This window comes from Sitophilus oryzae, unplaced genomic scaffold (assembly GCF_002938485.1).
Source record: "Sitophilus oryzae breed Bouriz unplaced genomic scaffold, Soryzae_2.0 scaffold_497_pilon_pilon, whole genome shotgun sequence".
Classification (NCBI taxonomy): Eukaryota; Metazoa; Arthropoda; class Insecta; order Coleoptera; family Curculionidae; genus Sitophilus; species Sitophilus oryzae.
In genome coordinates, this window is record NW_022147081.1 from 935,796 (window position 1) to 951,822 (window position 16,027).

Consider the following 16,027-nt stretch of genomic DNA (forward strand, 5'->3'; position numbering starts at 1 on the left):
GCGCGCTCAGCTCTCGGCGACATCTAGCGGCAATTTCCTCCGTTGCTTGGAGCTGCCGCACTCGCATATTACATTAACATGTCGGTCCACGTGCTGCTGCTCCTTGGAAAGAACGAGGTTTGCGGAGGTCACGTTTCTTAGACATGCACCCCAGATAGAACAATATGCTTCGGGTTCGCACATAGGAGACTACCGCTGTCATTTGTTTATGCGGAGAAAAGAGTGAGACGGAATTCTGTTGGATAGGAAACGGGGGGTAGGGGACTGACAGTTTTTAATATGGTTTTGCCCGCTTGATATAAGGTTAAATCTGTTAACCTTGTATAATAATTAGACAAAATATCGTCAATATGTTTAATAATGCAAGCGCCAAACTGTTAGAATGTCTTCTGAGGGATAGACTGGAGAAAGAAGTGGAGGATGGAAACAGACTACACCCAAACCAATACGGGTTCCGCAGAGGCAAATCTACGATAGGCGCGTTAAACATTGTTACGAGTAACGTAGACCGTATTAAAACGAAATCGTATAAGAACAAGGGATACGCGGCACTGCTTACATTAGACATTAAAAACGCATTCAATTCTACCCCATGGACAGGAATTGTTGAACAATTAGGGAGCATAAAGATCAGTAAATACCTCATCGTTATGATTAAGTCTTTCTTGTCAAAAAGATATGTAATTGCAGAAAACGGCAAAAAACACAAGATGACGTGCGGGGTACCGCAGGGGTCCATTCTAGGACCGACCTTGTGGAACATCTTCTATGACCAGATCCTGAGGCTCGATATTGGACCAGGTAATCTACTGATTGCTTATGCGGATGATCTGGCTGTCCTGATCACCGCTCCGACCATCACTATCTTCGAAGAAAAGATACAAACAGCTGCTCTAACTATAACCAATAAGTTGGATAGAATGGACATACATCTGGCACCAGAAAAATCAGAACTAGTCGTTCTGACAGGATATCGCAAGACGACGAACTTAAATATCCAATTGGGAAATTGCCACATCAGACCTCAAAAGGCAATAAAATATATGGGCGTTTGGCTTGATTCGGGGATGCGCATGACTACGCATGTCCTTAAAATCAGGGACAGGACGGTTGATACCATCAAACAGCTTACCAGAATCACTCCCAATATTAGAGGCCCCAGTGACGGAAAGAGGAGAATGTTTGCCTCGGTTGTGCATTCGATGATCCCTGTACGCCTCGCCCATCTGGAGCAGGGCAACAGACTATAAATACTATGAAAAAGTCCTCGAGAAAATTAACAGAATGCTAGTTCTACGCGTAGTGTCAGCGTATCGTACAGTTTCCACAGAAGCTGTTCTCGCTCTAGCAAAACTCCCCCCAATTATCCTACAAATCGAGGAAAGAAATTTAATATACAGGCACGGCTCAGGGTATCGATCAGAGGCCAGGAAGATAATACTGGACAAATGGCAGAACAGATGGGAGGCATACCAGGGTCGAATTAAGATATTTATTCCGGACGTGAGGGTTTGGATAAATAACACGTGGACGAAAACGGACTACTATATCACCCAGGCGATGACAGGGCACGGTGCTTTTGGAGAGTACCTGTTTAGAATAACTAAGGCGGAATCCACAAAATACTGGTATTGTGAAGCATCAGTCGGCCAATCACACATTATTCGAGTGTAGTAGGCATTTGGAGACTAGATCATCGGCGGAACAAATATGCAAGGTTAAAATAACAATGGAAAATGTCGGCGAGCTTATGATGGAAAATAGAGAGAACTGTGAAGCAATCACCAGGATGATGAGAGCCATCATGCTTAAAAAACAGGAAGATGAAAAGATAAAAATTTGGCAGGCACAGATATAAGTGGCGAAACAATCTCCAGTCTTGAAGTAATGCCGCAAGGCGGTTCCGAGATTGGAGAGGTAACTCTACAGATGGGTTTTTAGTGGGTATGACTCGGGTGAGAGGTGACCCCCACACTCTGGCTGTAAATGGCGTTTCCCATCTATAAAAAAAAATGTATATATAATCATTGAATAAAAACACTAAGAAGGGATTCAGATACTTCAAAATTCTTGAAAGTTTGGGCTCTTAATATTAAGAGATGTCTCAACGTGATTTTCTATTTCCTATTTAATTAACACGGGGAAAAACACTTCTTTTGAATTTTATTGCGGTCTAACAAATAAGCATATAGCAAAAATCAATACATATTCTTGTAGGAAATTAAACGATCTTCAAAAAAGGTCTGACATGATTTTTTATTTAATCGACTCGTTTGAAAGTTATTGAAGGTTAAAGTTCAACTTAAAATCGTATAATATGATAACTTCTACACTTTTTTATATTTTATCAGGAAATGATAATTCAAAAACATAAAATATCCTATTTTTCGTCACGTTCATCAAGTGTCCTTTGGTAAAACATTGACATTTTTTACGAAATAGTATCGAATTACGAAATAATCATGAGAAAAGTAGATTTAATTTTTATCTAGAAATATGATAAGAATTAATAGAAAAATTGATTTAAATTTAATCTTAAATGTCTAATTTTTTTTCACCTGACCAAAGCACGTTAACGTTAATTAATTTAAAAAAAATTATTTTTCTTAAGCTTTTTATGAAGTTTATCGTCAAATATAATTTGTTTTATTAACATAAATTTCCATAGTTTCGCCAACCAGATTATTAGAGCATCATAGATTAAATGCGCCTCCATAACTTAATGTGACAAAAAATATTTTTTGAAAGTCAGCTTTGGAAAAATTGTAGTAAATGCTAGAGGGACCATTTTACGAAAAGAAAATCGGCTGTCGGTTAAGTCGGTGGAGAAAATTTTTATACTAAAATTTATGTAAAGGTGGGGGTAGTTTTTCACCATTTCCCTACTTTATGTTAAATTTTGTGAAAGTCAAATGTTAGAGCAATTAGCATAACATAGACTCCCAAAATATCAATCAAATCGGAATAACTGTTAATAAATGTTTTTAAAATATCTGAAAAAATGTGCTTATTTTGATGCCCTTTAGCGGACAACCGAAGCAATTTTGAATAGAGATAAATTGTGTCCATTGAACTTAGTTTGATTCCAAAAACACGTTGTAGTTTTATGTCTACGGAATATTGAGACACCCTGTATATGCTTCATATTAAGTTTCTTTTTTGTTTAGTACTCCCCTAAAATAAAAAAATATCTTCAGAAATATATTTATATAAAAAGCAGTAGGTATTTGCCCCCTCTATAATATTTTTATTCAAACTCTCAAAAAAGTTTCTTTATAACCCCAGGTTAAGTTCTAAAGTCTCTCCGTGTCATCTTAAAGTGTCGAGTCTATACCTTTTCCCATATCAAAATACGTAAATAATTTAGCACCAGTTTAAGGTTTTTGTTTTTTTTTACTTTCCGCCCCAAAGGAAATGATTTAATGTGCGGTTGATATCAGGTTTCAAGAGACTCCCAAAGGAGTGGGATCTAGGGAAACGCAAAATAAATTTATTACCCTTGACGTGAGAGGGCGGTAGCTCGTGTGATATTTGAGTAATTTGTAGGGTCTCATCCTGTTGCGTACGCTTTTTTCAGGGTTCATAAATTATTATATAAAAATACGGAAAGCGGGGCAACCCCGTTGTGTGCTGTCGTTTGCAGATCGTAACTTTTTTGTCGACTTTATTGCCTGAATTATTTAGATTTGGATTTACTGATTACTCGTACCAATTTGTCTTCCTTAGTAATGTCCTATTCCCTTTTTATAGGTAGTAAGTGAAATAATTCCAGGTATTAGAAAAATAGAGACTAAAAATATCACTGTTCTAAATAATGTCTCTACCTTATTCATTTGCTGAAAAAAAGTCTTTGTTTTTGCACTTCGAAGAAAAATCAACAAAACAAAAAAGTTATTATTTACCACCGCGTTGAATCCAAATGAAAACTAGCTTATCAGGGTGTTTTTACTAGTGAAACAAAATGCCTAAATAACAAAAAAAATCAACGACAAGAGCTAAAAGCACAAAGAAAAAAAATTATTACATACAAATCAAAAACATCTAAATATAACTATTCAAGAAACCTTTAGTTTTTAGTAGACACGTGTGAAAAATTTAATATTACTGAAACATATTGTAGGCCGTTAAACGTTCGAATTATAATACATAAACATAGATTTTGGCAGATCTCAGATTTGTCAGCATTTATGAGACACAAGACCAAGTGTTGATTTCAAGAATGGAACAATTAAAATGAAAGAACCGATAATATAAACAACTTTTAGATACAATTTACCATATCTCATTATTCCATATCTCTACATGGTAAATACACATTAAATCGGACAGATTAAAAAAATACATGTCCATTTAATGTAAAAATACACACTAATGTAGAAAAAATACATAATCTGAAATGAACTTAGTCGTATAATTACGACACTAAAGAAGTATAAGTATATTGTAAGATTAAATACCAAATACATTTCTCCATTTATAATGGTAAATCTACATTTTACTTTTACACACCAAAAATGTAAAATTACATGATAAATGTAAAATTCCAGACAAGATGGAATTTTACACATATTTGTGTGGCTTTAAATATATAAACTAATAAATTAAATTAATAAAAGTAACCAATAATCTAAAGTGTATTTTACATATTTTTTTTTATCAGTTTAAAAAATAAGAAATGCATATTTAATGCTATATAATACCGCTTGCTGAAAAACTAAAGTGCTGTAACGTTTTTAGTTCGTTACATGTCTTTTTTATATATAATATATGATGTCTGGCCTATCATCACCGGATTCCCTCTCGTTCAGGCCGGATAGTTTATTTGACGCGTAATTTTTACGTTCTCTAGTCGGCAACCCTGCTATCGTTTCACTGTTCTGTGGAGGCGCTGTCAACATCGCTTCTGTCAACTCTCTCCGTACTTAACTTGACTTGGGTTTGACCGTCCGACTGTCACCATCAAAAAATCCTTGCTTCGAGAAACTGCAATTATAAAAATCTTGCTGTATAATTTGAATCAGCTGCTATTTCGAAGTTACAGGGTAGAGTTTTGGATGTCCCAACCTAACTTGTATTTGTATTTTGCTGGCACGTTGGCGTCCCTTTTCTTTTGTCCTCCAGAATGGAAGGAAGGAACATGGAAGAAAGGACATGTTCTTTATTATTTAGTGAGCCCTCGGAAGTAATTCGAGGGTCCAAGGTACGGACTATTTACAAGGTACGGGCATTATCCAAGGTCCTAGTAGTATCCAAGGTACGGGTAGTGTTCCCCTGTACCGTTGTCTTATGGACGGACTATTTACAAGGTACGGGCATTATCCAAGGTCCCAGTAATGTTCCAAGGTACTGGTAGTGTCCCCATATTGCCACAGTATGGATAGAGCGTAAGCCCCATGCTGCTTCGCTCCCATTTCTAAGCCTAGTCAGTAGCTACGGCTATATTGATTCATGGTGTCCTCATCCTGGCCTCTTTTGTTGTATTGGCCAACAGGATAGCCGAGAAACAGTACAGAGATATGAGCCCACCTCACGCTGCTACTCTTCGAAACAGGATTGCCTCAAGAACAGCTAAGTGTAGATTTAGGTTCTGGTTTTCAGTCGATTTTCAGTCTTAACTTAACGTACATTTTAAACGATATCGTACAGACTATTTTTAGTAGTTAGGTTAGTAAGACATTTATGTCGATTTAGTAGTTACAATATGATTTAGATTTTAGGTTTCATTACATTACGCCTTGTAATAGTATTACTTTTTTATAGATATTATTATTGCACTAACATCATATAAAATATATCAAATTAATTAAAGTAATACTACATTTCATATATTCTCTTAAACGTTACATGTCTTGTATTTTATCATAGTTGTTTTCATAGATATTTAGTACAATTCTTAACACCACTTTCGTTGACATATAACCACTATAATAATTATTAAAATTGTACAATGCTATTTACCATCACAGTCCATCATGAATAAATATAGTCATTAGTTTTAAGTAATATACAACTGTGTTTTCTTTCTCTGTACATGCCTGGCGCCCAATATCTGTATTTTTTGTTTATTGTTATTAATTAGTTCTTTCCAGTGAAATACCTTATCCACGACTGCTCTCCTATGAAAAGCTGCCGTTCGCAGTGGTAATGTTTATAACAAAACGCTACAGTGCCCATCGCATCCAAGAACCAATTAAAAACATTTTTCGGAGGAGCTAGTTAAATTTTATTATTTCAATTAATAACAAGCCCTATAACATAGGATACAACATTTTAATGAACAGTTTTTCCATAAAACAAACTTTCCATAAAATCAATAAAATGAAAAATATACGAAATAATATGCATGTACGATTTCTTTCGAAAATCGACAACTATGAAACTATGAACTCTTCCTGGACACAAACGGTACATTGTGAGACAGAAAATTGTAGAGAGAAACAAGCCCTATAACATAGGATACAACATTTTAATGAACAGTGCTTTCCATAAAATCAATAAAATGAAAAATATACGAAATAATATGCATGTACTGATTTCTTTCGAAAATCGACAACTATGAAACTATGAACTCTTCCTGGACACAAACGGTACATTGTGAGACAGAAAATTGTAGAGAGAAACAAGCCCTATAACATGGGATACAACATTTTAATGAACAGTGCTTTCCATAAAATCGAAAATTGTTTTCCAAAAAATACGTTTAAAGAAAATAATTTTGCACGAATTTGCACTTTTTTCCAGTTATTTACAGATTATTTGTAAATGATGAACAAATACGGCGTCAAAGAGTTTTAAGTTCAATATGAAAAAACTAAACCAAATTGAGTTTGTACCAACGGATCAATAATTTTACTTCCTTGGGTAGTATAATCTTAACCAACAGAAGTACAGAGCAAGATATCATAACCAGAATAAACAAGACCAGAATAGCATTTGGAATGCTCAACAAAATTTGGAGATCTAGACGGTACTCTCAACTTACCAAACTTAAAATTTTTAACTCAAATGTCAAGTGAATATTGTATGGTGCAGAGACCTTGAAAATTACACCGCCGTTAATTACTTTAAACTCCAATTCATAAAGAGTCGTCTGCGAAACAATAGTAGAAATATACTGACAAAACACTATCAGAAATGACGATTTATGGAGTTTAACCAACCAGAGGCAGGTGTATAATGAAATCAAACTGAAGAAATGGAGGTGCAGTGGTCACACATTAAGGAAAAGTGGCAACAACATCGCTGACAGAAATATTGGGTAGAACACACAAGGCAGTAGAAGAACTGGCCACCCAAGACACACCTGGCAAAGAACTATCAAAACCAGAGATTGTAGCAGTCAACCGACTATGGCGAGATGTCAAATCAATTGCAAATAACCGAACCCGCTGGAGAGCATTTATTGAAGCCCTATACTCCACGTATGAGTAAAGGACAAACTGAAAAAAAAAATACTAAAAACTAAACTGATCTTGAATAGTGGAATTTACGTTATTTAAAATTGTTTTCCTTGTGTTTATTTTTGCCTTGTGACAACGGGAGGAGATATACCTCCTGAAATATGTTTACAAAAAATCATTCTTTTATTTTGTAGATTTCTCTTAGAGTGGAAAAACCCCGAAAGTTTTTCAAGAAATTTCTATTCTAATAGACTTTAAAATATTTAAATAAACGCATCCGTTAACGAGATATCTTTCAGAACAAAAAGAAGTAAACATCGGAAACCTTTTTGGAAAATTAAATGCTTTTCCGGGACTCGGGTTTCATAAAGCCACTTTAATATGTTGCGTAGAGTAAGTTGATTTATCAAGGGGGCACACAGCCCAGAGAGTCCGAGTCGGGAGTTCAAAGTGAAAATATGCTGGCGTTTCCCTTTTTTATACTGGATTTTCTCTATTTTTCCTTTTTTCTTTCCGGTCGGAAAAGAAACACTAGCGTGTTGTAGGACTTAAGTTTGTTTAGAGATAAGGCGGGTAAAAGCTGAGTCCTCTTCTAAAGGAATTTCATCACATTAAATAAGTTGGCGTAGTCCTATTCGATAAAGATTTTTTCCCTTTTTGTAGCCAAACATATAATTTGAAAGTTTGATGTTTGTACAACAATATTATTGCTCTTTTTTATTATACAAGATGGTCCGAATTGTATAATGGAAAACTTAATATTGTGCAGATAAAAATAAGTAGAAAAGTTGTTATAAATTTATGTCCTGAAATGCTTCATTTTGGAGATACAAGGTGTAGAAATTTCATTTTTACATCAATTTTTTTTAAAAAGTATCTGAACTATAGTTGATATTTGGATCGGTTGATGAATATTGATATTCGGTGTCTGGGTGTTTTTTGACATGAAATATTTCCATGTAAGTATTACACCTACATGATTCTAACAACTGTTTTGAAGAGTAATAACTTTTCTTTCGTTCATGTATTACACTACCGTCTAAAATAGTGTACAGAGTGAGTCAAATTGGACGCTTTTAAAGGGAAACACCCTTTTCTATAGGAGATAGACGAAAACTAATATCGGAGCTCAATTTTTATCAAAAATATGGTGAAAACCGCACATCTATATCTGATACCGTTTAGGAGTTACGGGGTGTTTTTGAAAAATATGCATTTTAAACAAATCGATGTAAGTTTCTTGCTATGGAAAAGTTTGTACTTTTATGAAAACATTTCCAAAACACTTTTTTACGTAGAATTTAATAGTTTAAGTATAATTTTTTTAAAATTAATAATTTAAAAGTTATCCACAGAGAACTTGATTTTTTATATGGGACACCGTGTATATTTTTAATTAACTGAAGAAAACTTAAAATTACCTTTCCAAAAATACAGCAGGCTTGATATTTTGTTATAATCCTCTTCGAAATACAAATTTTTTTAAATTTCGCCACTTTTAACTAGTAGGCTTTGGACCCCTTATCGATGATCTGCCCCTAATGGAACTCGAAAACATATTTTTCCAGTAAGACGAGACACCGCCTCAGAACGCTGAACTTATCAGCAAATTTTTGCAGACAATTTCTAGAATAATTGAATAGCTAACCAAGATCCCAGCCATTGGCCGTCGAGACCGCCGAGGCCTCCGGATTTAGCGCCTATGAATTTTTATCTTTGCGGAAAAATGAAGGTTCTTATTTTTAAATTACCCATATAACCTAAACAAAAATTAGAAGTACTTAACGGTTATACGAGGGTATCTTTCACCTCCACTGAGTAATGAATTCCGCAAGAGATGTTCAAAAACGGTCCCGTCTGTCCATCACAGAAGACCAAATATCGAACACCTGTAGCAAAATCTCATGTCTTGGTTTGTTATTTATTTTTATTATCATTAAATATAATTTAAATGTGTTGATGTTGTTAAATATAGTTTAAATCGTTATAAAATTCTGCATCTCTCATTGCAAATATTATTTTAGTTTTAATTGCTGCCCACGGCTACAATTTTTTTGCTTTACAGCCGGCGATGTTCAAAGCCTACTTATTCAAAGTGTGCGAATTTTTAAAAACTCTGTATCTCAAAGAGGAATCCAGCAAACTATCAAGTATGCTATATTTTTGGAAAGGCAATTTTAAATCCTTTTCAATTAATTAAAATATACAGGATGTCCCATATAAAAAATCAAATTTTTTGTTGATAATTCTTAAATTATTAATTTTAAAAAAATTATACTTAAACTATTAAATTCTATACAAAAAGATGCTTTGGAAATGTTTTCATAAAAATATAAAACTTTCTATAGCAAAAAAAGTTACGACAATTTGCTAAAAATGCATATTTTTGAAAAACTTTTTGTAACTTCGAAACGGTACGGTATAAGATATCGATGTGCGGTTTTCACCATCATGTTATAATAAAAATTGAGCTCCAGACACCGATATTATTTTTCATTTCATATCTTCTATAGAAAAAAGGTGTTTCCCTTTAAAAGCGTCCAATTTGACCCATCCTGTATATTCCAGTGGTTTTTTAATTTTAAAAATATCTTGGTTAAACGAGACAGAAGTAATGATTTTCAAGATAGTTGGAATCGAATTAATCAATATATGTCCGCATTGACAAACACTAATCATATTAACTAGATAGTTATTGGACTCAAATAATAAATTTGGCAATGTTTTTGTGGCAAAGGTTCAACAGAAACTGTTTTATAATATATATATACATATATATAACTTTTAAAAAAAGCACCTTATAAATTTATTTTATTTTACTACTTTTTTATTAATTTAATATTATGTCTAATATTTTAGTTTATTATGGTCTTAGCTCATAACATAAAAAATAAATTTTGCTAACCATTTTTAAAAATGTAGATAACGTCTCTCATATAAATCCTTACCTGTGGATAATCTCCTTCCTTTGTCTGATAATCAAACACATAAAAGAACGTCTTAGGTCCGGTAGCTTCCTGTCCAGTCTGCGGCGGCTTCGCGCTCAACAAATCCCCCGTCTGCACCAACGGCGCAACGAACTGCGCATCACTCAGCGCAGCTACGCAAGCGTCACGAGTATTTATCGGGTGCTGCACCGTCCTCTCCCAGTCCGTGTACTCGTTCACAATAGTAAAAAATATCTCACTCAGGTGATACGTATAGGCGTTACGCACGTAGGTCCGTATGATCTTGTCGCGACGTTCACCCTCAAAGCCTGCTTGGATGTCGTTGGAGGAGAAGCGCCAAAGAGCTTCACCGGTTACCACGCCGAAAAGAAGGTCGTAAGGGTTGCTGCCTTTGGGTACCAAGGTGGCCTCGCTGCGTTTGAGGTTGGCGTTGACGGGGCCTACGAAGCTTTGGAGGTCTTGGGGTTTGAAGTAGGTGACGAGTTCTTTGGCAAAGTCGGCTTTGATTACCACACCTACAAAAGAAAAATAGGTACTTGAAAAATTAGTAATATAAATTTTCGTCATGATATATTAGACGCTGCTGAATATCATGAATTCATCATATTAATAAATAAATAAATAAATGCCTTTATTGTCAAAAAATTTTTCAATTTGTAGACAAAGGTAGGGGTTGTCAATCACTCCGACAGATCTACGGTGTCCCCTTTTTGAGTTATACCTCTTTAAACAGTCTGAGGGCTCTGACAAAAGTCAGTATCTGAGACGGTTTTAGAGGGGTTAGTTAGAGGGGTTCTCCGATATCAGTCATACCAAAGTTTATGGCATGAATTGTTGTTGTCTCATATTATCAAGATAGTATGTTTTTTAACTGAAAATTTAAAGAAAAATTAAAAGTTTTTTCTAAAAATATAAAACTTTCAAACAATTTTTTTTACGAAAAAAAACCACGTGCTTGTGAAATCGAAATATACTACCATTATGTGGTGCATTTATTTAAGATTCGCCGTATATAATAGAAAAAAATGAATTATTTAATTATAATTTAATTGAATACTATTAAGCTTCATTCAGTACCTCGCAATTAGTGGTTTCAATTACACCTTATACTTTTTAGTTTACGATCATTCACAATGTTTAAAAAACACAATTTAAATTAATAGAATATTCTAGCAACAGCTTGCGTTAGTCAGTTGTATACATAGGGAAAGACTAAAATTTAGCTTATAAAACAATCAATTTTTGATTTCTAACCACAATTTTTGTTTACGGAAGACAATCAAAGGCCAAAATGACATTTCTCGCAAATTTTGAAGTATAATTAGTGGAAAAGTTAAAATGGTTAAAAGTTTGATAACTTTTTCTACTAATTTAAAATGCCTACCACTAATTTTGACGTTCTGAATGCTTACAATCAAATTAAAGAAACACACTCCTACGCTAATTGAGCTTTAAGAATATACCGTTTTTTTTTAAATTATCCCTTATATATTTATTATTTAATTTTAAATAAAATGTGATGGTTTAAAACTAGCTATAAAACATATATCTCATTGTTTTGTTTATGTAATTTTATGACAAAATCCCAGTAGTACATTCTCGCTTATTCTTACCATCAACGCTTGGCCCGAATGCACTTAAATAAGCCGGAGGTGTCACTTCGGCCTCTAGAAGCTCCCCCAAGGGAGTCTCTCGCAGACAGTCCACAATCTGCTCGTGATCTTTACCGACGTCATCAGGTATAGTGCAGTTCACTTCTTTGGCCAACTTTACAGCGTAGTTCACGGGATCTTCCACCTAGAATTAAGTATATATTTTTAGAAACTATAGTATGAAAATAAAGAAAAGTAAATCATAGATTAATATATTATGAGTAAAAATCAAACACTTGAAAAGATTTATTATTATTTCATATTAAGTACTTAATTCCACATGCTTTAGAGTACTCGAAGTAATTACTAAATACAAATGATCTCGACAACAAAGGTGTGACTGAATAATATATCGCCCTGGTATGAAACAAATTGTTTTCAATTTAAATCAAACAAAATTATTTTGAACAGCGGGAAGGTACGGAAATGGTAGTCCACTGTCTCCATTTTTGGCTATTTAGTCATGAGCTAGTTTGAAGTAGAGGCTAAAAATCAGTTTAAGTATTTTTCAAGTGTATGGTTTTGGTATGTGGATGATATATTTGCCGTTTTTGACACACATTATAACACTATAGATAACTTTACTTCTAAATTAAATAATCGTTTCCTTTCCATTAAATTTAACTAAGAAATTGAGGACGATAGATTACTATTTAAAGATGTAATAGTTATTTGAAATGTTTTATTAACTACTTAGTCTCCCACTTAGTAACAAAACATATAAAATAAAAAGTGGGAAAAAGTGGTCCTAGTTGTGAAAGATACGTCAAAGTATATTTCAATACCGTTTAAAAGAAAGTTATTCCGTGGTTTAAAAACAATTTTCAAGAATGTCAATTATAAACTTGTGTGTATAGTGCTAATAATAAATTACAACAACGTAAATAATAAATTCAAAACGTAAAAATCCTGCTACTGCAAAGGTCAGTCTAGTACTTACGAAATTTCATGTAAAAATCATGTAATCATGTAATAAAAAATATGTTGGGCAAACTAGAAGATCAATATTCACAAGATTTAAAGAACATATGACTCAGATAAGACATGGTAGACCAAATAAATCTTGCGCTGCTCAACAGACTGTTGATAAAGATCATTGTATAAATGTTAATAATTTAAAATTAATCAAACAAGTCTCAAATTACAAGTAATTAGATGCATATGAGAGCGTCAAAATGAGTAAATGTAAAGATAATACTAGCAGTATATGAACGAGACTCTAGTCTCTGTAATGAATTGTTACGCTAGGTTGGTTTTGACTCGCTTGGCTAGTTTGACCACGCTTGGTCGGTACTAACTAAGACCACTCAATTTGTAGATACTTGTTTAATGTTAATCATCTGCGAATGGTGCCATGGTTAGCAAATCGCGAGTCCAGTGTTTAAAGTGTTTTGTGGTGCATTGTGGTTAATAGTGTTTTATTTTCCACGGTATTTGACAGTTTGTATAATTAAAATGGATATTATATAATTTGAAACTATATTAGTCAAATAAAATTTTAGAAATGCAAACCTTGTGCGACAATTTTCTCCCTCAGAAAAAAGTACCTATATTCAACAGTCGAGAAAGTTGAATTGACTTAACTTAGGTAAATTTCCGTTAAAGTTTCCCAGGTAGAATAGTTTTGAACGAAACAGAAATCAAACATTGTCTGGTATGAAGAAGTACGCTTTCCGAGAATTGGGGAAATTTCGAGAAGCAGTCAATAGAGTATATAAGCCGGAGCCATCGACAACTGAGACAGTTTTTGAAATTTGAATATACCGCGTGGAAATTGAAAATCGGACAATTTGGTGAAGGAATCTTATAAATAGTTAGTTTGTTGTGTGTTATAAGTTAGTAATTGTGTATAAAGTGAGAAAAATAAATTCGTTAAGTATTTTATCGTGAGTTTAAATAGTGGACCCACGGAATCCGTAACAATTGGTGTCAGAAGTGGGATTCAAGAGGATTTTAAGAAGAAATTAAGTGGATTGGACGATTTTTACACCGAATTTGGGAATTTTTATGGTTGGTACGAGACAGCAAGCGAAGAAAATGGAGGAAGTAAGCAAATTATTGGGCGATTTTATGGAGAATATGAGAAGAGAAAAGGCAGAAGAACAAGAAAGACTCCGTAAAGAACGAGAAGAAGAGCGAGCCCGACTAGAAAAAGAGAAAGCAGAAGAACAAGACCGCTTACTGAAAATTCTAGAAAATCAAGAAATTAAACAGGACCGGCTTGAGAACATTTTCGAAGATTTGAAAATTCAACGACAACAAGACAAACAAGAAGAACAGGACCGGCTTGAGAGAATTTTTGAAGATTTAAAAATTCAACGACAACAAGATAAACAAGAAGAACAGGACCGACTTGAGAAAATATTAGGTAATTTAGAAATTCGTTTGGAGGAGCGACGTCATAGAGAAAGACAAGAAGATCAAAATCGTCTTAAAAAGATCTTCGAAGATCTGGAAAAAAGACAAGAAATACACCTTCAAGAAGCCGTAGAAGATCTGGAGGAGCGACTTCAACAGAAAATGGAAAAATTAGAGAAGGACCTACAGAAGACCAAGGCACAAGTAAAGACACCTGGCGTTCATGGAACTGCGAACCTCAAGGCCCCGACCTACGATGGACAAACCACCTGGACGATGTACCACCGCCAGTTTGAAGCAGCGGCTGCTGCCAATGGATGGACTGACCAGGAGAAAGCAGCGGCACTTGTCATCGCGCTGCGTGGCCCTGCCCTGGAACTGTTGCAAACTATTCCTGCAGCCCAACAGCAGGAATACCAAACTTTGGTCGCTGCACTGGACAGAAGATATGGCGACCAACATCGACGCCAACTTTATCAGGCACAGATCAAGACACGCCTGCAGAGGTCCGGAGAGAGTCTGCAGGAATTCGAAGCAGACTTACGTCGCCTGGTACACCTAGCGTATCCAGAAGCACCGGAAGGATTTAGGGAGGAACTCGCTGCTCAGTGCTTTATCAGCGGATTGAGGGACAACGAATTGCAGAGGGCGCTGCAAATATCCCAATTTTCTACCAGCAGCGAAGTACTCGTCAGGGCGCTGGAAATAGAAGCTGCATTTAGCGCCATTCCTAAACAGAAGATAGGCTCGGTAACGGTTGAGGAACAGCCAAAGAGTTCTCACATACGTTTGGAGGAGATGTTTAATAAACTATGTGAATTACTAGTGAACAAGAGAGTCAACAACACCCAGACAGAGAACCAAAGAAGATTCCAGGATATGAGGTGCTATGGATGCGGCAGGAATGGCCACATCAAACGAGATTGTCGCATCCAAATGCGATTCCATTCACCATCCAGAGAACATCGGCACATCGGAAGATCCCAGGACATAAGTTGCTATAGATGTGGCAGGAATGGCCACATCAAACGGGATTGTCGCATCCAAATGCGATTCCATTCACCATCCAGAGAACATCGGCACATCGGAAGATCCCAGGACATAAGTTGCTTTAGATGTGGCAGGAATGGCCACATTAAACGGGATTGCCGCGTCCAAATGCCATTCCGTTTACCATCGAGAGAACATAGGCACCAGGAAATCAACACTAATGAGCGAGTATTGGCTGAAGAAAACAGAGCCCCTAGGATGTTTTCCGTTAGGAGTCTAGAAAAAAACCGCTGACAGTTTGGTGATCAACGGGAAGGTCAATGGTAGAAGAATTCGAATGACTGTGGACACAGGCGCTATGGTATCGTTGGTGCGGACTAACTCGGTGCAAGGATTGAAGATGATGCCTCTTAAAAGAAGAGTGTATTTACGTACAGTTACGGGGGAAATGGCCGTTGTACGGGGAGAGGCTTTCATAGAACTGGAGTTAGGGAATTTGAAGTTTCGGCATAGCGTTTTAGTGGCAGACATTGAAGATGATTTTATCATGGGTATGGATGTGATCAGTCAACATGGTTTTTCGTTTGATCACCATAGAAACATCCTGAAAATCGGAAATGAGGAATTTTCTGTATCTAAAGAGAAGAGACCAGGAAATATGGAAGAAAGATCATCGAAA

General features: G+C 35.2%; 1 protein-coding gene across 1 annotated transcript in view; it reads right to left on the reverse strand.

Moving 5' to 3' along the window:
• LOC115886805 (neuroligin-4, X-linked-like) overlaps window positions 1-16,027 on the reverse strand; it is a 296,223-nt gene that overhangs the window by 15,473 nt on the left and 264,723 nt on the right. The window contains exons 5-6 of the mRNA XM_030906097.1: window positions 11,962-12,145; window positions 10,349-10,863 (exon numbers count right to left, since the gene is read on the reverse strand). Coding sequence (XP_030761957.1) covers window positions 10,349-10,863; window positions 11,962-12,145 — 699 coding nt within the window. The remainder of the gene's footprint in view (window positions 1-10,348; window positions 10,864-11,961; window positions 12,146-16,027) is intronic.